This window comes from Miniopterus schreibersii (assembly GCF_964146895.1).
Source record: "Miniopterus schreibersii genome assembly, chromosome: 9".
NCBI classification, from domain to species: Eukaryota; Metazoa; Chordata; class Mammalia; order Chiroptera; family Miniopteridae; genus Miniopterus; species Miniopterus schreibersii.
The window spans coordinates 69,452,563-69,477,440 of record NC_138118.1 but is presented as its reverse complement, the minus strand read 5'-3'; the positions used below and the strand labels follow the sequence as shown (position 1 = coordinate 69,477,440).

At 38.8% G+C, this 24,878-nt stretch overlaps 1 protein-coding gene across 8 annotated transcripts in view; it reads right to left on the bottom strand.

Annotated features, from left to right (window-relative positions):
- HDAC9 (histone deacetylase 9) overlaps nucleotides 1–13,238 on the bottom strand; it is a 696,981-nt gene extending 683,743 nt beyond the window's left edge. For 4 of the 8 annotated variants that reach the window (XM_081146569.1, XM_081146578.1, XM_081146576.1 and 1 more), the window contains exon 1: nucleotides 13,150–13,238. In XM_081146569.1, coding sequence (XP_081002695.1) covers nucleotides 13,150–13,205 — 56 coding nt within the window. In that variant the 5' untranslated portion in view covers nucleotides 13,206–13,238. The remainder of the gene's footprint in view (nucleotides 1–13,149) is intronic. The other 4 variants (XM_081146575.1, XM_081146579.1, XM_081146577.1 and 1 more) reach the window with 3 other exon arrangements.
- Nucleotides 13,239–24,878: the final 11,640 nt, after the last annotated feature.

Genomic DNA, 24,878 nt, shown 5'->3' with positions numbered 1-24,878 from the left:
AACAAAGGACGGTTGCCAGATTGGGGGTGGGGGTGGCGAAAAAGATTAAGAAATACAAATTGCCCTTGATAAAAACAGTCATGAGGATGTCAAGTGCGGCCTAGGGAATATAGTCAATAGTACTGTAATAACTCTGTGTGGTTTCAGGTGGGTACTGGGCTTACTGGGGGTGATCACTTCCTAGGTTATATAAATGCCCAATCACTATGCCTTACAGCTGAAACTAATGTAACATTGTATATCAACTGTAATTTAAAGTCTTTTAAAAATTATTTTTTTTCAGTGGAACTTCAGGAGAGGCCCAGAAACTCGGGTTGCAGCGGGACTTCACTATCTTCTCAGCAGAGGATCTCTCCATCTTCTCCCTCCCCTTCCCTCAGTGCCTGCAATCTCCTATGCTGCTCGCACAGCCCCTTCCCCTCTCCAGTCCTGGGTCCTCCCGCACATCACCGCAGCCAGGCAGGGCAGTGCCCGGGCGGTGGGAATGGATAAGGCCGAGTCCACGGGTAGGGATGGGAGGGTAACCTCGCTCCTCAGTGCTCCCGCAGCTCCACTCAGCACCGGGCAACCTCCTCCAACAGACCTCTCCTGCCTCAGCAAGTCTGGATATTTCTCGGAAATGTTAAGTAGATCTTACTTGGGTACTTTGGGTTCAAGGAAGCACTAGTATTCTCTTGATGCGCTTGGGTAACTTTCTCTACAGGTCTCAGAGGAAAAAAGAAAGGCAGGTGAAGATACTCCCTAAACACTACCACCCCCCTATTTCCTCTACTGCTAAGAATATATGTTTTAAGAACTTAGAAAACATCAGTCAAGTTATCTGTTCCTTTGGGGGCAGAAGTATAAGAAAAATGCACTGAGATGGTGTCTTGTTTTAGAATGGGCGATAAAAAACCCCCCTATAGTTTACACTATCAAACAGCCTTATATGTCTACACCATCCTACCCCGCTGCCCAAAGCTTTATCACCACAACAGCTCAGCACAGAATCCCAGAGGAACATGAGAGCTGAGGACAGCCGAAGGCTCACAGCTGTGTCCTCTGTGCCTAAAGTACTGCCCGTAACAAATTAGATGCTCAATGAACATTTGTTGAATGAATAAATGAATGTGTCCTTCCCCCTTACTTTATAGAAACTGAAGAGGGGGGTGGGGATGGGGAGGGAAATCGCATGACTTTTCCAAGATCACACCGCTTGGTGGAGGGAGCTGACAAAAGCTCAGACTTTCTGACCTTCCCCTCGCCCCAGGCCTTTACTCACTAATAACAGACAGTGTGGAAAACACAGTTGACATTCACCCAACAGAAATGCCACCTTCTGTGCTGTTTGCAGATCTCCAAATGAGCTTGGTACTGTGCTCATAGAAGGTGGGCATCTACCCCAACCCCAGAAGATAAAATATAATTCGTACAAGCCAATTCTAGCAAACAAATTTTCAGTGGCCGGCTTCTGACCAACTGTATGTAAAGAAAAAACCTGCTGAGGGGAGGGCCTTCCAGGAGATATTTTCCTACTTAATAAGACTAAGACCACTCCTCATTCTTTCACCTTTCAGAGTTTGAGATGCAAGGACAAGATATTTGTGCCTCAGTGGACACCTCACAGCCATGGGTTATGAATATTTCAAAGCACCTAACCTAACCTAGAACTCTGACTCTGCTGAGTTGCTCAATTAACTAACCGATGCTGAAACTACCTGTTCCAGGCTTCCTATGAGAGAATACACCCTATTATTTTAGTTTCTCTTGCTTGCAGCAAAAAGCATGTTGAACCATGCATCCACTCTTAGAAGATGCTCCATTCCCTGCTTTAGACTTCATCCTGCTAGAGTCTTCACCAAAGGTCATGGGAACCACAGATATCATCATACACACACACACAAAAATGTTAATTCTCATTGCCAAGCTGTCAGGAGGACTTCAAGTGCCCAGTTATACCCCAGTGAAACTCTATTCTAAGCCGAACTCCAAGTGCATTTTCCCAGTGAAATATTATTATATATGTTGTGTGGGCCCCATGATGATTTTAGAGCAGAAACTGTACAATATGGTTTAAGTAGGTTTTTGTGGGTTGGCCTGGAAACCTAACATTGTTTCTATGGAAAAATGTTTCAAACTCTAAACTACTCTGTTCCAAATGAACTTTTGAATGCAACCTGTTTTAAATTGAGAGGTTGCATATTTATTTATAATCAAAATGCACAGGGATGAAATTTGAGTTATTAGTTGCAAAAAATCACATTTGGACTTCTGGCTTTAAACTGATCCATGTCCCTTTGCCGTTTTGGACAAAACAGCTCTGAATAAGAAGGGGTTGTGACATCTTGCAGTACCAAATAATGCAAAAAATCAGACCTAAGATAACCTGCCAGATTCCAACTTTCTGTTGAAGGAGGGGGTTACCTTACTAATTAAATAGTGCCCATGGTGCCAAATCTGTCGCTGTAGCCATGTGTCTTTGGGAACACTAGGAGATAGTTCAAGCAGTAACCTGAATGAGAGCATGAAAACTTTCCCTCCAACTAGCAGAAACCTTTGCATTTAAGGATGACTCCAAACCCTCAGAAGTCTGTGTTCAAGTTATAGTTGGTTAACACCCTCCCCCCCCCCCAAAAAAAAAAAACTCCATTTCTTGGTCCAGGTACTAGAGATGGATTAGGGTAAAGTAGAAAAAAAAGGAAAGCAACCAATGATCAAATAAAAAAACAAACAAACAAAAGCTCATAGACACAGACAACAGTGTGGTGGTGACTAGAGGGAAATGGGGTGGGAGGTAGTAAAGGGTACAGGGGGTCAAATAGATGGTGACAGAAGAAGATCTGACTTTGTGTGGTGGGCACACAATGCGATATACAGATCATGGATCATAGAATTATACACCTGAAACCTTTATAATCTTATTAACCAATGCCACCCAATAAATTTAATAAAAAATAAAAAACAAAGAAAAAGTACTTCCTAGTTAGTGTAGCTCTTTGTCTCTATTTCCTCAACTGTAAAAGGACAATGAAGGATACCATCTAGACCCAGAGCCGCTGGGGCACTGACAGGACACAGCATCCTCAGGGCTGTCCCTGAAACCTAGTGAGCACCTGTGTCAGTTCCATCACCTTCTACCCTCCTCTTCCTACAAGAAAAACGCCCTCAGACAGCATATCCAAATTCTCACCAGCCGACACACATAAGGGGCAACCAGAGTTTATTCCACTGGAACATGTGCACTTGGTCTCTAAAGAAAATCAAGTCTAACATAACCTTTCAAGTGTCTATGAAATGAATTGACATTTCCCTCGGCCTTATACAAAACATTGTGATTGAATGCGATGGGGATTTTTCAATACTGTAATTGCTGTAACATTTTAATTCTGATGAACCCATGGATCTTGATGTTGGCTTCTGGGGAATGGACATGACGAAGAAACACAGGGGTAGCTTTGTTTCACAGAACCGTGAAAAGGAAACAAGTTAACAATTATAATTCAAATCAAGGTTTGCTACACTGCAGAGAATCCCTTCTTTTCCTCAAGGTCTCATCTTTCTCTTGGTAAACTGCTACGTTTCAAAGTGGCCAAAACTATTCTTCATAAATACAGCAACTTTTTTACCTAAAAATAAATGTCAATGACCAGTGGATGCCTGTGAAAATAATGATGTCTGTAGTTAATATAAGGCAGTAAGACTGGGCCTGTGTGCTTAAGCTTTGAAATTAACGCTAAAAAGCTGGAATCCATGCTTTCAGTTAACTTGACTGCCACACTGAGCATATCTCTGTGTATTGCTCCCTTAAATGTTCAATTTTCAGATGCTGATTAGAAGCTGCCTGTTTTTGACTCCTCTGTAGATAATTCCAAAGTATCATTTGCATGTTGTCATGGAGCTCACCTTACCATGGCTGCAAGCGCTGTCCCTTCCCTGGTCATTAAATCTTCTAACTGACAGAATGAACATCAGGTAGATCAAAGAGGCACCTTTTGTTCGGTGTGATTATCATGCAAAGCAACTGAAGCTGCTGCCACAAGTCTCCAGAATAAAACCGGACTCTGTGCAGGTGTAAAACTCCAGGGGCAAGAATAACCCTGCCCAAGGCAGCTGTCCAGACATGTCAGTGCACAAGTCCCCAAATGCACCATGCAAAAGACAATTTAATATTTTGGCAAAAAATTAATAATATAGAGGGATGAGTCCTGTCACTTTCCTAAGCTATGCTTACCACTCATAAAATATAAGTTTTCAAATTAAATAATTTATATTAACATTTCCCTGCATCATACTCTAACCTTATTTGTCGGGTTTTATCCAAAAATTGAGATTGATCAGTAACCCGAGAAGTAAATAAAACACAGTTTCCCCATGGAGCTCTCCACACTTCTCTCCACTAGTGCAATTTGTGTGGCCTTTCCCACATCTCTACATCTCCTGTTATGTTTTAAGTCCAAAATACTCCAAATCCACCTACAGAGAAGTAAACTCTCGCCCTTAAGGACTCACAAAGAATGTCCCACTCCTCAACAACCAGCCAGCTCTACAACTCACCATCACACCCAAGAGAAGAGCAAATCGAATTGCTTTTGAGAGATACAAAGAGAAGCAGAAACTAAAAGCTCTCATTCTTAATCTAAAAACAATGCATATGTATGAGCAACACTAAACTCTAAATATATATTTTGTATTTCACCCACACTGCTTATGACTACAGATTTTTGCCAAAAATATTACATTTAAGTATAATACCTCGACTTTTTGAAAATCTGCAAACCCCTATCTTTCCTCCCCACTACCTAGCCCCAACCAAAATATATTACTACAAACTTCTAGGTAAAGAACCAAAAAAACCCCAACTTCTCATATTAAAGATGAAGAAAGGAAAGTGAAGGCCACTTGCCAATGTAGGGGAAAGAGATTTGTGTTTGGGTACCATCTCTTAGTTTAACAGGAGTGAGCTTTAGAGACTGAGATGAAATGCTGGCTCTGTGTGTAATAAGTTATTTAACATTGAGAAATTGACTTAACCTTTTGGAACCTCAGCTGTAAAATGGGCTTATCTTCTATGATCATCATGTATTTAAACTAAACAAAAAGATTGGCTAAGAAACAAGGTTTCTCGGTCTTCACAGTACTGGCAATTTGGGCCAGAACTTTTTCTGTTGTGAGGGCTATTTTGTGCACTAAAAGATGTTTAACAGCCCTGGCCGGTTGGCTCAGTTGGTTGGAGCATTGTCCCATACACCAAAAGGTTGAGGGTTCGATTTCCAGTCAGGGCACATGCTTTCCTTTCCTCTCTCTTTCAAATCAATAAACATATCCTCAAATGACAATTTTTATAAAAGATGTTTAGCAGCATCCCTGGCCTCCTCTACCCACTAGATGCCAGTAGCACCTCCCACTGTTGTAATAACCTATAAGTCTCCAGACACTGCCAACGTCCCTGGGCAAAGCCTTCCCATGAGTATCGGTGAGTGATCTGGCCCAAAATAAACGCTCACTTACTTCATACTAGTACTCGTCTAGTAGTGTTCGTCATTACCATTATCCATTAGATTGTAGTTTCCAGATAAAAACTGTGATACCAGCCACATGTCAAACCTCCGATATGTTAGCCATGAACAAGTCCATTCGTGGCAAAAGTGGCAAGGTCATGGCAAATGTCCAGGGGTTAATCAACACTTGAGGACACTATGACACCTAGAGTCTTCTGTGAGCAGAGAAGGAACTTCAGTGAAGTTCAAGAAAATGTAAAAACCCAAGAAGAAAGTTACTACCACAAAGCACTACTTCTCAGTCCTAGTGTTAATTTGTAGCAAACCTGGGGCCAAAATACTGCCACACGTACTCCCAGTCCAACAGATATTTCACTTCACCATGACAGGTACAAGGGGAAAATCCAAGTTAGACAGTCAGACTTTCCAGTGTCTATTCACTGTCCCATGCGTTTTCCCAGAAAATCCTTCTGGTAACCTGGCTAAGCTCCCCAAACCCGCTTCCTGTTTCCTGCACTATACTGCCCACTTCTTCAGGAGCCTGACAGTTCTCTAGGGTCTAGAAGACAGAAGACAAATTTAACCAAGGCAAGTTTGGGTAGCAAAAAACTGGTAGCTTCAGTCTCTCTGCTGTGCCATAACAAACATTTTCCATGGCAGACATCCTCAGCTGAGATAGAACAGGCAGTCTTTCATAGTTCACTTAACCAACGTACCTTGCTTGGTCATGTCAGTTTTGCCTCTAAGACCTACTCAAATCCTACTGCTTGCTGTATTTTCTAAGAATGTTTAGTATTAGAGGCATGTGACAAAATGTCTATGAAAGAAACAGCATGAAATGGATTTATTTTGCCCTCTGATTTCAAATATAGCATCTTTTCTATTATAGGGTTGCAACCTATCATGTACTAAAAGCTCAGTGGTAGGTAGGGATAGAGTGTGGAGTGTGTCACCATGTTCTTGAATGGGAAAATATAAGCAATCTAAAAGTTAAGCAGGAAACATTCCATTTTTGCTTCACACTAATTATGGTAATTAAATGTAATTAGTCTAATTCTAGAATAGCTTTAGATTAAGTATTCTGAAATAAGCCAAGTTAATCTTTGACATCCGCATGCTGATACACCTGAAGTCCTCATGTTGTGTCCCATCCCCAGGCCTAACCTACTCCATTCAGCATACCATTTGTCAGATGTTTCCAGTTTCCCATACTCACCTATCTTGGCCAGTATCATCTTAGGGCCCATATGCCTAGCTTCCAAGTTGATCATTAATATGATAAATTAATCCATGCTGTGTTAATGGCCTTCTCTAACAAGAATGTACAAAAATAGACTCTGGAAGCAAAACAGACAAGGACTTGAAGACTAGTAATTTTGACCAAATTACTTTTCTAAGGCTCAGTCTGTATGCTGTGCAATATTATCAATTATCTCATAGGCTGCTGTATGGAATGTGTGTGTAGCACACAGTGATTAGCAGCAATGTCAGTTATATCATTAGATTCCCCTATTATATCCTAACTTGAAGTAGCTCCAATAATGACATTTTCAAGCAAGCTAGAAAATACGAAAACTGCATTAAATTTTTTTCACAATAGGGGTAAAGTATAAAAAGGGAGGGGAACTTAAAAATGAAAATATGAACCCTCTGTCCTGCACATAAAGGGACATGGCCAACATGAGAGGAACATGTTGATGTAGCATCCCCTTTACAAAGGCTCTTACTCGCTTTCTACTCAGATTAAGTCAAGTTGGGTATCTGTCCCATCAAGGAAAGATAAATGCACTATTTCAGCTCTGACTCCCATGTTCAAGCCACTAAAGGGACAGAGAAGAAAAAGTGAGAAGTCACAGTCAATGTCATTATTTGGCTCATTTGTAAAGTAGGGATAGCAATAACACATTCCTCTTAGGGTTCTGGTGAGAAGTAAATGACATAATTCATGTTAAGTACTGCACTCTAGGTCTGAATGGGGGAAAGTCTCACAAATGTTGGCCATTATTATTAGTCAGGAGGGTGAGAGATCCTCACTTCACCAACAAAGCAAATGAGACCCAGAGAGACTAAGTAATGTTGCAAAGGTGTATGATGGAGGGGTAGTATCCCGTTTGCTGATGATTATAATAACATGGGGAGGAGAAGGAAGATGTGGAACTAGAGGAGAAAGAGCAAATCCATGGAGCACTACCACTCACTCTTTCCATCACTGCTCCATTCTTTCCTCTTGCATTAGTTTCTCGGACTGCCTTAACTACTACAGACTAAGTGGCTTAAAACAACAGGTATTTCTTCTCTCAGTTCTAGAGACTAGAAGTCTGAAATCCAGGTGTCAGCAAGACCAAGTACCCTCTGAGACTCTGGGAGGAATCCTTCCCAGCCTCTTCCTAGCTTCTGGTGGTGGTTGGTAGTCCTTAGCATTCTTTGGTTTGCTGCTGCCAGCTTCTACTCCTTTTGTCACCAGTGTGCTCCCTGAGTGTCTCAATTCCTTCTCCTCTTCTCATAAGGACACCAGTCATCCTGGACTAAGGGCCCACTCTACTCCAGTATGATCTCATCTTAACTTGATTAAATCTACAAAGACCCCTTGTCCAAATAAAGTCACTCTCACAGGTACCAGGGGACAGGACTTAAACATGTCTTTTTGGGGAATGCCATTTAACCCACAACAGCTCTCTCCTCTGGAGACATTTTATTTTGTTTTTGTTTGTTTTGGAATTTTTTGGTCAGCCCTAAAGCTACAAATGTGAAATTCACTGAATGATATTCATCTAATAGGCCAATTCGGAATTATTGTAACAAAAAAGCAACTATATCTACTTAACCATGTTTACTTCCCAAGCTCATTAGTGGTTCCATGTGGTGAGAAAAATTTCCCACTCACTGTATCAAATTTAGCACATTTATTTAGTCTGAGTCAATGCCTCAAATATCCTTTCATACATTTAAGCCAATTTTCCCCAAGGTCATGCAGTAAGATAGAAGGCACAGATCTTTCTCCTGTGAGTCAATCACTATAAAATACAGCACTGAATTTGGGTAAAAGAGACTTAGGTGACGAAATGTGCTTGGAATAATACAGAGTTGATTTTTTTTCATGCAACAATTTTTATATACATTTGAACCAAGCACCACTGGTCTAGAATCAACTATAATTTCATATGAATGTTTTTGGAATATAGATATTTTTTGAGACTGAATAGCAAATACATTTTCTTTCCAATCACAATTCACAGTATAAGGAAGTACATACTACTTTCTATTACTATCCTTTAAGCAAAGTGGTATTTGAATAAAAATAATCACTTTAGCCTTATCATAAAACATCAGCAATTAACGTAAATCATTAACTTTTCCAGTCAGGCATAATCTTTCATCATTGCTGAATTCTGAGGTCAGGTTTTCTCAGCCAGGAAATTTTCTAATATAATTTAGTTACTTTTGATAAAGAAAAATGTACTCAGTCACCTAAGAAATGAAACTAATCAAAGCTCTGGTCATACATGTAGGACACAAACCAATCTATATCAAATTTTTGTTAATGTACACCAGAAAAACAGCAGCCAAATTTGATCAACGCAGAGAAAATGTGTCTCAGCATGGAACCACTGGGAAACATGAGGAGGTTTTCCTGAAGGTTTACAATGTGGATGAAATTTTCTCTTTAGAGATAAACATTACATTTTATAGAAAACTCTAGAGACACAAGTCTGATGTGTGACTACACAAGCAGTGCAGTGAAGTGGTTAGGATCCACATGGAGTCAGGCCAGACTGCCGGGGTTGGGAGCCGTAACTTGGATGCTGTGAAGAATTGACACAGCTGCTGTATCTCTTTCTAATACCGGTGTTCTCACTGTAAACCAGGGATGATGACAATAGTACCAAAGTCAAGGATCTTAATGAATAATAGATGAAATGAATATAAAATCTTTGACATAGTGCCTAATTATTATTATTAAGAGCATAGGTCCACACCTGGCAGGTATGGCAACTGCCTAGTTTGAAATCACAGCTGCTAGGAATTACTGACATTGAAAACTTGGGCAAGTAACTTAACCTCTATGAGCATCTTTCTTCAAAAGGGGAAGTAATACTAACTACTTTGAGGATATAAAATAATATATCTGAATCACTTAGCCCAAATACTGGAATACAATATGATCTCTGAAAAAATATCTGTCTCATTATACCTTCAGGATTGAATTTAATTTTATGAATAATTTGTAATTGGCTTTTCATTTATATGCACTGCAAATTTTTTATCATTTAAAAATTATTCTCATAAAGTCAAAACAAAAAATTATTCTATGCCTAGAGAATCATAAATATTTTATTTTTGCAGGTGTGATAGTGCAAGATTGAGACATAATCCTAGGCATGAATTTTGGAAATATTGTCACTTCAGATCCCTTCTCAGTGCTCCCAAGTGGTCCAAGATCAGAGAGTTTGCTTAAATTTCACTATTTTCTAATATTTTTTTAGTAGTAAAGAAAGAAACTAACATATTTCAAACAAAGAGTCTTGATATACGGTCCCACACCAACCAGAAAACAACCAGTAATACATGTAGCTCTACTTATTTAAATTATTCAGATAAAAAGGTATTAACAGTCTTAGATTACTTTCTTCCTTGCCAATTTGATTTTTTTTTACAGGAGCTTTCCCAGCAGCCATGCTTGGTACTGAGATGCTGTTAATGGAGGTTCCCTTTCAATTTCAGAGTTGTGTCTTAATTCCTGGATGGGTCTACCTAGACTGATACTGAAGGATGGATCCTCTCCTCCAGAAAGGGCTGTCTCATGGCTTTACTTACGAATTAAAAGTAAAGTCTAGAGAGGGGCCAAAAATGTTTCTCCTAGGCCTGCAGGTAAGGACACTAAAAAGGTTGCTTTCCAGGTAAGACAGCCTTACGTTGATGTTATAGAAATGCAAAGGTTGGAGCTAAACAGGACTTGAGATCCTCACCTTTGGCAAACACTGCTAATTGGCTAACCTAATCTATTCTCTACCACCTTCCCCTTTGCTGTCTCCCCCAATAAATGTTGGGAAAGTAAATATTCACTTTCTAAACTCTCCTTACCTAGGGGTGGACAATGAGGTCTCGGCAGAAACCTGCTGAGGAAGTGTCTCTAAAGAATTCTAAACAGGACACACATGCCTGGCACTGTCCTTTCCCTGCCCCACACCCTTTTCTTCTACCTTGAACAGGAACATGATGTTTAGACCTACAGTAGAGTCTTTCAACCACGAGTCAGTCAACAAACACAAGGACCAGCTGCCTGAGCAGGGCCACAATTCTAATTCATTGTTCTAACTCTTAACAACATCAGTACAGAGTGAGAGTTTATCCTCCCAAAAGTCAAGGTTAAGACCTTGAGATCCTCAGCCAGATGGATGAGGGACCATCGGACTACAAATGAGATAACCATAATATCAAAAAATAATAGCTACGATGGCAACCAAGGGTCTGCTACATGTAATATTTAATAACAATACTTATATTTAGCATAAGCAATGCCAGTACCTCTGAATACTTAGGATAATTATTTAATATCTTTTTAGAAAACAGACCTGAGAAGATATGAAATGTTAAAATACTGTGAAAATACAAAATAGTTCTTTATTTTAATGTATTTCAATGGAGAGAAAAATTAGAATTCTAAATTTCAAGAGCGGAAAACTAATAGAACTGAGACAGTGTAAGCAAAATGTTATGCATTTCTTTGATTGAAGCATATATATAAATATGAGTGTGTTAAAAGCAAGAATCCAAGCGAAAAGTCATAAATTATAATGCTGAAGAAAGTCATGTTCCAAAATAAGACTTGTTTTCTTCAGCAGTCTGGATAACATTTTACCTTGTGTTCAAACTATCCATGCATGCAATGAATGCTTCTTAGTCAACCTCAAATTATACCCCATTTCTGATCATCTTGTAGAAACTCAACCTGCGTCCGTGGAAATTTAGCAGGTAAAATAATAGTTGGCATTTAAATGCACGAGGTGCCTTTAAATTGTCTCTTTTTTAATTTAAAAAATCTCCACATACAAAAAGAGACTAAAAATACAGTATAATCTTTCAGAGATTAAATTATCATGAAAACTTGCCCTGGTCAATCACGGCATTAACCTCTTATTGTCTAATTTATTCATCAATTAACAGATATCTTTCTTGATTTATTTTCTGGAATTCACCCTGCCCATTTCTTAAATGACAGTTCGCTGATGTAAATGACTTTAATGTACATGCAGTTAAATTTATCACATCTCAAATTATCATTCCTCATCCTTACAGGAATAGGGGTGCTACCCATGTTCAAGGGTAACTTTCCCACAATGGTCTGCATTCTTATTTCCTCCCACTTCTTTGTCACCTTTTCCCAACATCTATTTCTATCTTTTTTCTGTACCATCAATTTCTTCCTCTCTATGGGCCCCTCTCCTTAGGGCTATAAATTCATCCAAGTAAACACACACACACGCACGCACGCACATCCTCAAATGGGCAAATGTCTTATGGCTACCTATATACCTGGTACCCAGGGAACATCACTCCTCTGCAATTGCCTCCTGTCTCTCACAACTCCAAATCACCTGCAGAGTATTACCAAACCCACCTTTTTAAAATTACAACAATGGCCATCTCTGTAAAGTAATTTATCAGTGGTGCTCCACCATCTAGAGCAGGGGTGGGGAACATCCCCACTAAATCATTTGGTCTGGCCCTGCCAAGGCAACTGCAGGCAAGAGTTGAAATTCAATAAATCTAGGAGCTTTTTTCATAGCTAATTTTTCTATGGCCTGCCAATGATGTTATAAGTATCCAGATGGCCCTGGGCACAAAAAAGGTTCCCCACTCCTGCTCTAGAGGAGTAACTCCATACTCCCCGCTCAGCACTTACATAGCCCTTTGTGGTCAGGACTCCACCTGGCTTCCCGGCCTCATCACCTCCTCATCACCTCCCATGCTCCTGAGGAGCCTACACTCTACTTGCCCTCAGGTGGTTGCAGTTCCCTCACCCTTTTTCACATCTCTGAGCCCCCTTACACTGGTTTCTCTCACCTGGAATATCCTTTCTCTATTGCTCACATGGCAATCAAGGCTTATCATAAGTACCCCTGCAGCTGGGAAGCTTTTTGTGACCCCAAGGCAGACCCCTCCTCCATTCTTTCATAACTCTCCGATCCTTCTATGACTGGATTTATCCCCTTTGACCATGATTACTTTGGAACATTTATTTCTCCCCCACTAGGTTATGAACATATGCCCCAAATCAACTATATCTACCGTAGGGACAAGCACACAGTAGGAACTCAGCGCTCCTTTTATGAAGATAAAATGACGAACTATTTGTTCTGCAGGGAAAATATGCATCCAAGTAGCTGCTGTCCCTTCTTAAACCATTCACCTTGAAAGTTAACCTCTTAGTTTAATAACAATGGCACTACTCCAAGCATTTTTGGAAGTTGACTTTCAGAGCTGTCTGGGGCATGTTCTTTAAATTACCTCAAGTGAGGCCAAAAAAACATCATTGTGAACAGATCTGAGGCCTACAACGAATCATAGGGCAAGTGATATAATTCTGTATAGCAAATGAATTATGAAATATGTAAACGGTCATGTAACCACTGATGTGGGGACTGACTCATACATTGGCTCAGAGGCATACCTGAAGAGAGGATCTCGAGAAACCTTTTGAACAAAGACCATATTATCGAAAGACATTTACAAGTCCTTCAGGTGATTACTTTGATAAACAATATTAATGTGGATGAATAAGTATTGGTAACTTGCTTGATCCAACTCATGAAGCTCTTCAAGTCAGCACATCTCAAGAAGCATCCAATGCAAATAGGTATTACATTGAGGGGCCGGAGGGAGAAACTGGCAATTAAAGAAATTTAAAACACAGTATTAAATGAAGTCAAACACGTTTCCCAGCCACCTCAGTGCTATTAATATCTTAATGTGATTCTCCATAAAGTCCATCTATGGTACAGAATAGGGTTTCTCACATTCTTTTAACCTCGTAATCCCTTTTTCTCGCAGACGGTGTGGGATTAATGTGCCATATACTCTGGAAAACCTTGTGTGGCGCGGGGCTGGGTGCATCGTAGGGCAATATGACTTGGAATCTGAAATTACACTGAAACCAACAGCTATGGATGAGGCTACTGAGAATTTTCTGTATTCTAACTGCCTCGTGTAACGCATCCCATTTATCCTTATAACAACCCTACAGTACAGGTAGTGCTACTTTCCCAAAATTATAGCTAAGGAAAGAAAGGCCAGGAAAACTGAAGTAACCAGTCAGATGCAACACAGCTAGTTAGCAGTAGAGACAGAATGTCACCGTGTCCCGGCCAACCCACGGGCTTGAAGCTTACCCTGGGCATCAAGTGGATTGTGACCTGCTCTGCCACGTGGACTTAGCAAAAGCCTCCTGGAACGCACCGTTCCTTCATCAATTTCCTGTTTCCACGCCGCTAATTCCTACCGATTACGCTAGGGTTCTTTTAATCCACTTTCCCTGGGATCCCTTCTCTGCCAACTGGCTAAAAATAACCATCCCCGTGGTACCTTTTTCCTTTCAGGGAACTTAAAAATTTTCTGTCTTATACAAATGGAGCAGAGGCCAGAGGCATGCGGCCCGAGTGAAAAAAGCTTCTGACTGGCGAACATATCCCTGAGGAGAGACAAGTTTATGGCCTGACCACATTCCTACTGCTGTCTTAGGGCAAATTTGGGTAAATACCATAATAATAAATTTGAAACACTAATTTAAACATTCCAAAGTATTCTTGAAAATATCATGTCATTTATGTCTCAACTTGGAAAGGAAGAAAATAAGTTATCTTTATAAAAGAAGAACCTGAGCTTTAAAAAGCTAAGTGCCTCAATAAGCAGATAGGTCTATCCCGTCACCTAGCAGAGCATTTAGCACATAGTAGGTACTTATCTGACGGCTGGGTAAATGTCTGAGCAAGGCTAGCTTAAACTCTGACACTTTTCACATTTAGCACTCCTTCCGTTATGGTGCACCACCTCCATATAACAGCGGACACTGTTGACTCCCACATCCCCTGACCATTACTACTCGAAAGCAGGCCCACGGACCTCCAACTGCCAACACTTCTATTTGGTTGCCCAGAGGTGTCCTCTGGTCCCTCACAGCAGGATGGAAGCAGCCCTCAACCGAGCAGTGATGGGTCTATGGTACAATACCCCAGCCCCTTTGCTTCTCAGGGAGACAATTCTAAGAGGTGCCTTCTACAGTTTCCCCTGAAGAATTAAGCTTCAGTTGCCCAAAATGGTAGCTGGCTTAATGCACACCCTTTCCTGTCTGTCTTTCCTAGTCCTGCTCATGGGTTCTCTGCCTCCTACATAAACTACCTGCTCTCAAACCTTTGTCTCAGTGTCTGACTGTGAGAATCCAGATGGGACAACATAGGATAGGAAAGAAATTTCTAGTTTTAAAAACCAAAGGTAAAAAAGTGAGGGATGACTTAGAAATAATTAAGTACAGTCACATTTTTTAAAGAAAAAACGTTAACTAGCCCCTATTTGCCACTGTATAGTGAAAAGATCCAAACTGGGAGTTAATGTTAGTACGTGAATTTTAACTTAATGACTTTTCTGCCATAAAGAGGGAAGACTGTTTCAAAAAATACAGAAAACACTTTAAAAATCTGTTGGGGAAAGTGCCATTTTAATGCCCACTTTAGGCCTTAAATCTAACACCTTTCTCAGGCGCATAGGTTGTGAGAAAAGTGAAAATTCTCATTTTTTTATTGTACTCTTTTTCAAAATAGCTTTTTAAAGGGTATGTGTGTAGAGGAAGGGAGGGAGGGGTGGAGGGAGGGGGGAGGGAGGGAGGGAGGGGAAGAGAGGGAAAGATCAGGTTGTATTTTAATGAAGCCATCTCAAATTACATAGCATTTCTTAAACAGTCTCAGATCTCTGATTTTCAGTAAAGCAAGTAAGTGCAAGCTATTTCTCCCATACGAATGCATTTGATGTCATTGAAAATGTCCATTCATTTATTCAAAATTTGCCAAACACTTTCTATGGAGAATTACTAGGATTTACTTGTATAGATAGAGAAATGAAAGACACACAAGCACTGTCCCCCAAAAGTCCCCAATCTAGATGGGGAGACAGGAAAAAAACAATAGATAGTTACCATTCAGGATGATAAGGGGTGTCCAGGGTGTCTGGGGTCACCAAATAAGATTCTCCTAACCTACACAGGATAGGGAGAGGGAGGTGCAGGCAGCAAAGGTGGATAAAGATTGTGACAGGATGTTTGCTTTAAAATATGATTCCCCACACCAAGCCTACCATATTTTATTTAAGGGTAGAGGTTGAAGAGGGTATATGAGGGATAAATGGTGACAGGGAAAAAATAATAATTTAATAAATTAAAATTAAAAACTATAAAACATGAACACTTCCATTTACACTAAAATAAAAAGACTTTCTTTTTAGATTTTCTGATTGCAAAATTTGGATGAGCTTATTAAAGTGAATCTCTTTTTATTTTTTAGAGTATTCTTGCTTGGCTCTGGAGAATCTACCTAATCTGGATCTTAAGTAAGCCAGCACTGCTGCAGAAGAAGAAATTCCAGAGGAAGCGACACCTGAACTAAAACTTAAAGGAAAATCAGGGAGGGCGGAGCAGGTAGGGTTTTCCTGGCAGGAGCGTGTAAATGGGTAACTGAGCATTGGCATGGAATCGGAGCAGTTAGGAGATCCGCACACCACCACGAGGGAGAGAGGGGTTGTGGGAAGGCTGAAGTACCAGCAGAGGAGCCTGGAGAAATCAGCAAAAGTCATATCTGCTTTGTCTTCTGATTTTTGTTTTTTGAGGTATAATTCACCCTTTTCAACTGTACAATTCAGTGGCTTCTTTTTGCATATTCACAGAGCTGTGAAACCATCAGCCCTATCTAATTCTAGAACATATTTATCACCCTAGAAAAGAAACCCATATCCTTCAGCAGTCACACCCCACTTCCCCTCCCTCGGCCCCTATCTGGATATTTCATATAAATGAAACTATACAATATGTGACCTTACAAAAAACCCTTACAAGTCAGGTTTCTTTTACCTAGCATAAAGTTTTCAATGTTCATCCATACTGTAGATGAGTCAGTACTTCACTCTTTTTTATGGCCAAGTAATATTCCACTGTGTGAATAGACCACATTGTATTTATTCATCAATTGATGGACATTTGTGTTGTTTCCAGTTTGGGGACATTATAAATGGCTATGAATATTCATGTACACATTTTTATCTAGAGATATGTTTTCAATTCCTTTAGGCATATACCCAGGAGTGGAACTACTGAGTAATATAGTAACCCTACATTTAACTTTTTGAGGAACTGCCCAACTGTTTTCCAAAGTGGTTGCACCATTTGACACTGAAGCCAGTGCTTAGGAGCCTGAAGTCATCTAAAAGGCAGCCACTCAAAGTCCTGAGGCTGGATAGAGTCATATGAAAATTTTAATTTTAGAAAGATCTCTATTCCAGAAGCAATGTGGAAGGTAATCAGAGGATCTGGATAATATAAGAGACACAAAACTAAGTTAAGGTTCTACCCAAGGAAGCTAGGTGAGACAATAAAATAGTCTAATTAGGGTAGTAGGGATGGGAAGGAGGAATTAGAAATGAAAAGAAAGGGGGGGGGGGGGAAGGAAAATCACTTTTAGAAAAGATCAATTAAAATTTAAATTACCCAAGAATATGAGCATCATAAACTTAAATGTCTAAATGATCGGGCATGTAATAAAAATAACTAAATAAAACAAGATGTAAGCAACAGAGAACGGTGGGGACTATAACAAAGAAGAAAGAGCATGTCCAATCTAAAGGAAGCATCAATAACTCAGCTCCAACCTCCTAATGCTGTGGGGAATGTAGGTGCAGTGCCATCAGCTCTTCTCCTAGATGAAGAGAAGCCGAAATCTGAATTGCGTGTTAAATATCCTGATTTTTTAATATTACCAATTAATAAAATATTTCTTTAAATTCCGTGCCATATCAACACAACATGACTGCAACGTGTCCATTTGTGATTTCCCTAACACAGAGTAAAAGAAACAGTAAGCCAAGAATCAGAGTACACCCACAAAAAAGAGAAGGGTTAGAGAAGATTCGGTGAAGGAGACCAGAGAGGGGGCAGGGGCTGGGGCAGGGGCAGAGGGCCAAACTGCAAGGCTGCGACATCCTAGAGGCTCAGGGATGACAGTTTCCACAAGGGGGAATAGTAAACAGTATCAAATGGCACAGGGAGCCACTTCCCACTGGGAACTAAAAGTGGACTTTGGGATTTGACAACTATGAAATACAAAATACGGGCAAATTGAAAAAAAACATTTGGTGACTGGAAGCAAAGTAGAAAGCTGAATAATTTAGCTTTCTCTCTTTTCTCAAACTTCGGTTTCTTAAAAAATCAGCATAAGGATTCTGTATCTCAAATCTTTAAGTTTCTCAGAGAAGAGCCAGATGAGATTACTGTATTGTTTTCTTCAGCTGATAATCATGAACTAGTCCAATTAAAACAACAACAACAAAAAAATAGGTCCTTTGAAGAAGTTTAGATATCTATGACGCATGATCACTTGGTCCTTTCAAGTTTGCAGTTATAAAAAGCAACTACTAACATATTTTATAAACAAAATATGTGGGAACAGTGTATATAGCTTTGCCTGTGTGACAGAAGCCCAAAATAACAGTGGCTTAGACAAGATAGAAGTTTCTTACTCGCTCACATAAAACCCCGAGCTGTTACGACAGCTCTACTTCAAGAAGTCATCCTCATTGCCCCAGTGTTTGTTTAAAACGTCTTGTGGCTCCACCATCCTTAGAGTGCCGGCCTCTTTAGCAAGGTCTAAGAGAGTATCCCACCAAACCCATACCACCCCTTGTCCTGAATGCCCCATTGGGAAGTTTCCCAAATCACTTTCGCTTACATCCTATGGCCAGAACTTTGTCACATGGCATAATGCCTACCTGCAAAGGAGGCTGAGAAATGTCATTTGTATTCTGTAGGGGTCTGTCCCCAGTGAAATTTCAGGAATTCTATATCTAAGGATGATGGAGAAAAGGGATATTGGGGGAAAACCAGCAGTCTCCACCACAGAGTGGTATTCAATTTTTTAAGATTCTGTTCTTAGCACTCTACAAATAATTTATATTTTGGTTCAATTTTACAAGAGAATATAAATCTGGCCTAATCTTTATGCTTAAATATTGGAAACACGGCAATGTAATATCGCTGCAATTTTGGCTTCAGCATGCTGGTATTTATGACAGTGCTGAAGAAAGTTAAAGTTAATTTTAATTTGTTCTTACAAAATTATTTTCCTAAGAATCCTAAAGCAACTCTAGTCTTCTTGCCATGCTTAACAACTAGCTTTCAAAAGACTGCATTAAATACTCAGATTATAAAATGAAAAAACCACTGACATATTCCTACAGCATATGGAACTATACCACCTCAAGGATTCTTTTAAATTAAGTCAATTGTGCCCTTACTGCCAGAAAACTCTTGAAGCAACAAGATATATGCACTATAGCAACATGTGCTCCTGAATTTTGACACTTTATTCTCATATTAGCTCACAGTGCTATATTTTATCATTCAAATACTAGAGAAACTAAAAATAAAATAGTTCACTACTGCTTGATATGTGAACATTTTAAAGATCTACCCATGAACTATAGAATCTCCTAAATAAATATAAAAAGGAATTCCATGAAAAGTGATACAATTTAAAAGTCAGTAATTTGCCCGCTGGTGTGGCTCAGCAGTTGAGCATCTACCTAGGATCCAGGAGATTGTGGTTCGATTCCCGGTCAGGGCACATGCCCAGGTTGCGGGCTCGATCCCCAGTCGGGGGTGTGCAGGAGGCAGCCGATCAATGACTCTCATCACTGATGTTTCTCTCTCCCTCTCTCTCTCCCTTCCTCTCTCTGAAATCATAAAAATATATTTTTTAAAAAGACAGTAATTTAACAGCTGTTTTATGACCATTTATACCTACAAATTCAAAAGTAGATTATTTCAAAGCTACTTGGCTTCAATCCTTGTAAAAAAAAAACCAAAACAAGCTAATAGGAACATAGTGCTTCACTACAGTAGCATTTTTTTATCCACTTAAAAGCATGTAAATTATTGTGTTTAACCAATTTAACTTCTTGATTTATGACTGGCTTGCCTTAAAATGGTTTTGAATTGCTAGGGTTAAAATCATCAAGCACAGTATAGGACATGTCTGAGTATAATTAAAACTTAATTTTTGAAAACATGTTTACAGTGCAAAGTATTCACTATAGAAAGTTTGAAAACTACTGAAAAATAGAAAGAATATCACAATGAACTGCATTATATTGAGTATTAAATATGTAAATAGTTTCCAAAATTATCTTGACCAACAAGATTTTCATGGAAGAGAAAAATGAATGAAGAGCGCCCACATCCAATCAAGATAAAATAAAAGGGAAGGGAACTGCCCTCCTGCCTGAAAAGATAAAAGTGCTATACAAAATATATGAAACAATAATTTTCAAGACACTGGACACCAGGCAGTGATTCTTGAGAAATGGGAAACTGATGACATGACTGTCCCAGTTTCCAGACCATAGCCCTCGGAAACAAAACCGAGGCAGTGTCCAGCACCATCCCTGAATTGCAGAGATGTATCTGAAAATCCAGGGAGATTAGAACAGCTAGAATCTCAGGACAGAATACTGGAGGGAGGAGGGCTGATCAAGAAAGGTCTCCAGAGATCTATAAACACTCCTCAGGTATTCAGCAGAGTATGGCTCAGCACATATATGTGAGGAAACAACCAATGGCCAGGGAAGGAAACACCTGAAAGAATTAGAGGGAACAGTACCTGGCACTCACTCAGGGCTGAGAACTGTGCCTGTTCCCACCAGCCAAACTGGAAAGCTTATAATTCATGGAGTTTGGGGTATAGTACTCAGAACTAATCTTAAAAATGAGATCTGAAAGGATGAAACTGTTTCCAAGTATCTGACTACATCCCATAAAAAATGATCAAAAAGATTTATAGGGATATAAAAATATCCAATACCCTTCAATGTAAAATTCACAGTGTCTGGGATCCATTAAGAATTACCAGGCACACAAACAAGTAGAAAAATATAAACCATAACAAGGAAAAATCAAACAAACAAAATTGACTAAGAACTTAAATAGATGTTAGAATTTGCAGACAAGGTCACTAAAACAGTTATTATCAATCTATTCTGTATATTCAAAACAGTTCAATAGAGACATGGAAAATTTTAAAACACCCAAACTGAACTACAAAATATGAAAACAATAATGTATCAGATGAAAAACACACTCAACATGATTACTGGTAGTGAACTTGACACAATAGAAACTATGTAAAATGAAACACACAGAGAAAAAAAGAATAAAAACAAATAACCAGAGCATCAGTGATTCTAATATATACGTGTTAAAGATCATGAAAGAGAGGAGGAGAAGGAGGAAAACCAAAATAACTTGAATAATGACTAAATTTTTTCAAATTTAATGGAAATTATAAACCCACAGGTCCAAGAAACTCAGTAAACCCAAAGCACAAGAAACATGAAGATCACTATACCAAGATATATCATAATCAAATCCTTCAAAACCAGTGGTAAAGGGAGTATCTTTAAGAATATTTTATATATAAAGAGGAACAAAAATTAAAATGACAGCAGATTTCTCATAAAAAGACAATGCAAGTGAGAAAACAGTCAAGCAACAACCTTTAAAGTATTAAAAAAAAAAACCACCTGTCAATCTAGAATCCCATACCCAGCAAAAATCTTATAAAATGAAGGTAAAATAAAGATGTTTTCAATCATACAAAAGCTGAAAAGGTTCAACATCAGCAAGCCTATGCTACAAGAAATGTTAAAGGAAGTGCTTCAGGCAGAAGAAAGATGATACCAGGTGGAAATGGTATGAAAAACATGAGAGACAATGAAAAATGAAAAGCACTGAAAATGGGAACTACATGAGTACAGTATGACTCCCCTTATCCACGGTTTCACCTTCCCAGGTTTCAGTTACCCATCACAGTCCAAAAATACTGAATGAAAAATTCCAGACATAAACAATTCATAAGTTTTAAATTGCGGGCTGTTCTGAATAGTGTGATAAAAATCTTGATCTGTCCAGTTCCTTCCAGCCTGGGACATGGATCATCCTTTTCTCCAGTGTATCTACACTATATATAGTACCCACCCATTAGCCACTTAGCAGTCATCTTGGTCATCATTTGGACTGTCAAAGTATCACAGTGCTTGTGTTCAAGTAACCCTTATTTTATTTAATAATGACCCCAAAGCTCAAGAGTAGTGATGTTGACAATTCAGATCTGACAAAGAAAAGCCACAAAGTACTTCCTTTAAATCATCAATTTTCAACCTTTTCATCTCATGGCACACATAAACTAATTACTAAAATTGCAGCATGCCAAAAAATATATTTTTTGCAGATTTGACCAAAAAAAGTTATAATTTTGATTAACAATGGATGGCTATTGTTCTGTTGGCTGTTGTCATTTTTTTTTTTTTAATTTGGCAATCTAAAGGAAAAGAGGTCAGTGCCCCTGACTAAATAGTCAGGTACTGGATGTTTTAAAACTTTTTGCGGCACACCAGTGTGGCACACTGGTTGAAAATCACTGCTTTAAATGAAAAGGTGAAAGTTCTTGATTCAATCAAATACTTTACCATCTCACATCATCATAAGAAGAGTACAGTACAAAGATATTTTAAGAGAGACAATATTCACATAACTTTTTTATAGTGTACTGTTACAATAATTCTATTTTATTATTAATTACTGTTGTTAATCTCTTACTGTGCTTAACTTAGAAATTAAACTTTATGATATGTATGTATGTACAGGAAAACATAGTGTATGTAAGGTTTGGTACCATCTGTAGTTTCAAGTATCCACTATGGGTCTTGGAATGTAGCCCCACAGATAACGGGGAACTACTGTAAATATAAAATATTTGTTTTTATTATAAATAGCTCTCCAAAAGATAATTTGCTGTTCATGCAAAAATAATAATATAATGTGGGGATTATAAGATATGTAAGAAAAACAGAAGAGGATATGAAATAAATTTTAATGTAGTTTCAATAGTTACTTAAAAATTATAAATTCACACAAGAACATTTCAGATTTGCTATTCTAAGGGAATTAAAACTGTAGCTATTATTCTGAAATCCCATTCCATTTGGCCTACACTTTCCCATTTGGCTTGAGTAGTCTTAGCATTATACTTTCAAAAATATAACAAGCTGAATTTATTAAATTTGTTTTCATAGAGAAAAAGTAGTAAGTGACTCCAAAAGGGTGTTCTTATTAGTAAACAAGTTAGCTCACAAGGTGTGGCAATGGCTTTTGCTGAACTTTATAAATAAAAGCAAACAACTATTGTTTCAATACAATGCTAACTCATCAAATATTTATTTAATGTAGGTAACTTTTAAAAATGGGGCCAAACAGATAAGTAGGCGATTTAAAAATATATTTATAGCATGAGTCACAAAAGAAAGTTCCCTTCTTTGCTCCCCAAACCTGCCTGAAATGAACATAATAAATAATAAACGTCATTAAGGACTTGTAGGAAATGGTTCTTGGGAAGGTTAAAGGAAGTTAACGAAGCCTCTCACCATTAAGAGGCAGATGAAATGAATCATGAGACCAAAGCACAGCTGGTTAGTAATGAGTGCAAAATTCTATATATTGCTACTGAGTTTTTCTCCTATTTTGTGAAATCTATTAAAAAGCATATCTACAGATGCTCTCAATGAGTAGTCCCATGCTGGAATTAAAGTAGAAATAAGGAAATACAGAGGAGGTGCATCTTTGGGGTAGTGAGGGAAAAGTAGGTTCCAAGATGAAAACCTAGTCTAGACAAAACTGCCTTGGGAAAGGAGTTAAATCAGCCATAAAGTCGTTTAGGGTCCTTTGTGTGTATAGCCCTGCAGAGAAATTCAGATGCATGCTCAAGTTTGGGAACTACTGCACTAGGCTAAAAGAATGAACAAAAGGCAAGTCACCATGCTGAAGCGTGTGCTTTCAAATCCTGCCATTGAAGACAACTATTAAATCTCCAGAGTACAGAGTGAGTGGAAATATGCCGAAGTGTTTCTGCCTGTCAGAAGAGTTTATTTCACTTTATTTGAATATTTAGTCTCTATAACCGTCACATATTACTAGATTCAGCGTTCTTAAAGGAAATGAGACAATATATGTGAATACACCCAATACGGGGACTCATTAAATGTAGGATGGATGTCAATCACAGTCTCGCTCTAGAAGTGCCACAGGTTGCAAGACTTGGCCACTGATAGGAAGCAATTCTTACCTTTCTAAACAGAAAATCCTGTTGTATTGATTTTATTACGCATTTTGACACCAGCTGTGTGACACTTGTTTGGGTGGGGTTACATCTTATATAAGGATTAGGTTATTATGTATTTAAATGCATATGAGTCTTCTTCATTTGTCTCTATACCAGAAAGAGTAAAGGAACAAGAAAAGCAAAGAAATGAATCAAAGAGAAGGAACATTCAGAGGCATTTTTAAGAATAGAGTAAATCTGAAATCCGTCCCCAGTATCAGCAGACGTTAGTGCGTCAAATACAGACTAGCAGAGCATAAACACTATGTTATAGGATGGCGGTGATGACAATGAAGGGAATAAGGACAATGACCACACAGATGACCCAAGTTTACATGTCTTATTAGGAAAGGATAAGATTAAAACAATAAGAATAAGAAACATAAGGAAACCTGGGCTGTTTTTTAAAAAACTGTATGTAAACCTTAACTGGGTAAAGCAGTCAGTGTTAGGCAACAAGAATATAAAGAAATGATTAAAAAACTCAGATGGTGGATGAGTGAAGACATGGCATGCAGCGTCGGTCACTTGGGAGATGAAACCAATTTGATGGAATACATTGCTCTGTGCATAAATGATATCACTCACTTTAACCATCCAAGAGCAATAGCCAGTAACAGCATCCAATTACAACCAAAAGATGCAGTAGGGTTGGAGATGTAAAGTTTGAGAAGAGAGGCATTATATCTGGATGTGGGCTGCCTACTAGCCACATGACACTATTTTATAATTAAAATTTAATTCAGGCTCTTGGCCTGACTACACTACCCATGGTCAAAGGTCACATGTGGCTAGTGACTATGGTCCTGGAGAACACAGATATAGAACATTTCCATCTGGTCAGAAAACTCCATTGGACAGCACTCATCTTTACAACTGTTGGAAGTGTCTTGTATATGGAAGATGAAACTGAAAAGAAGACACACGCACCCATGCA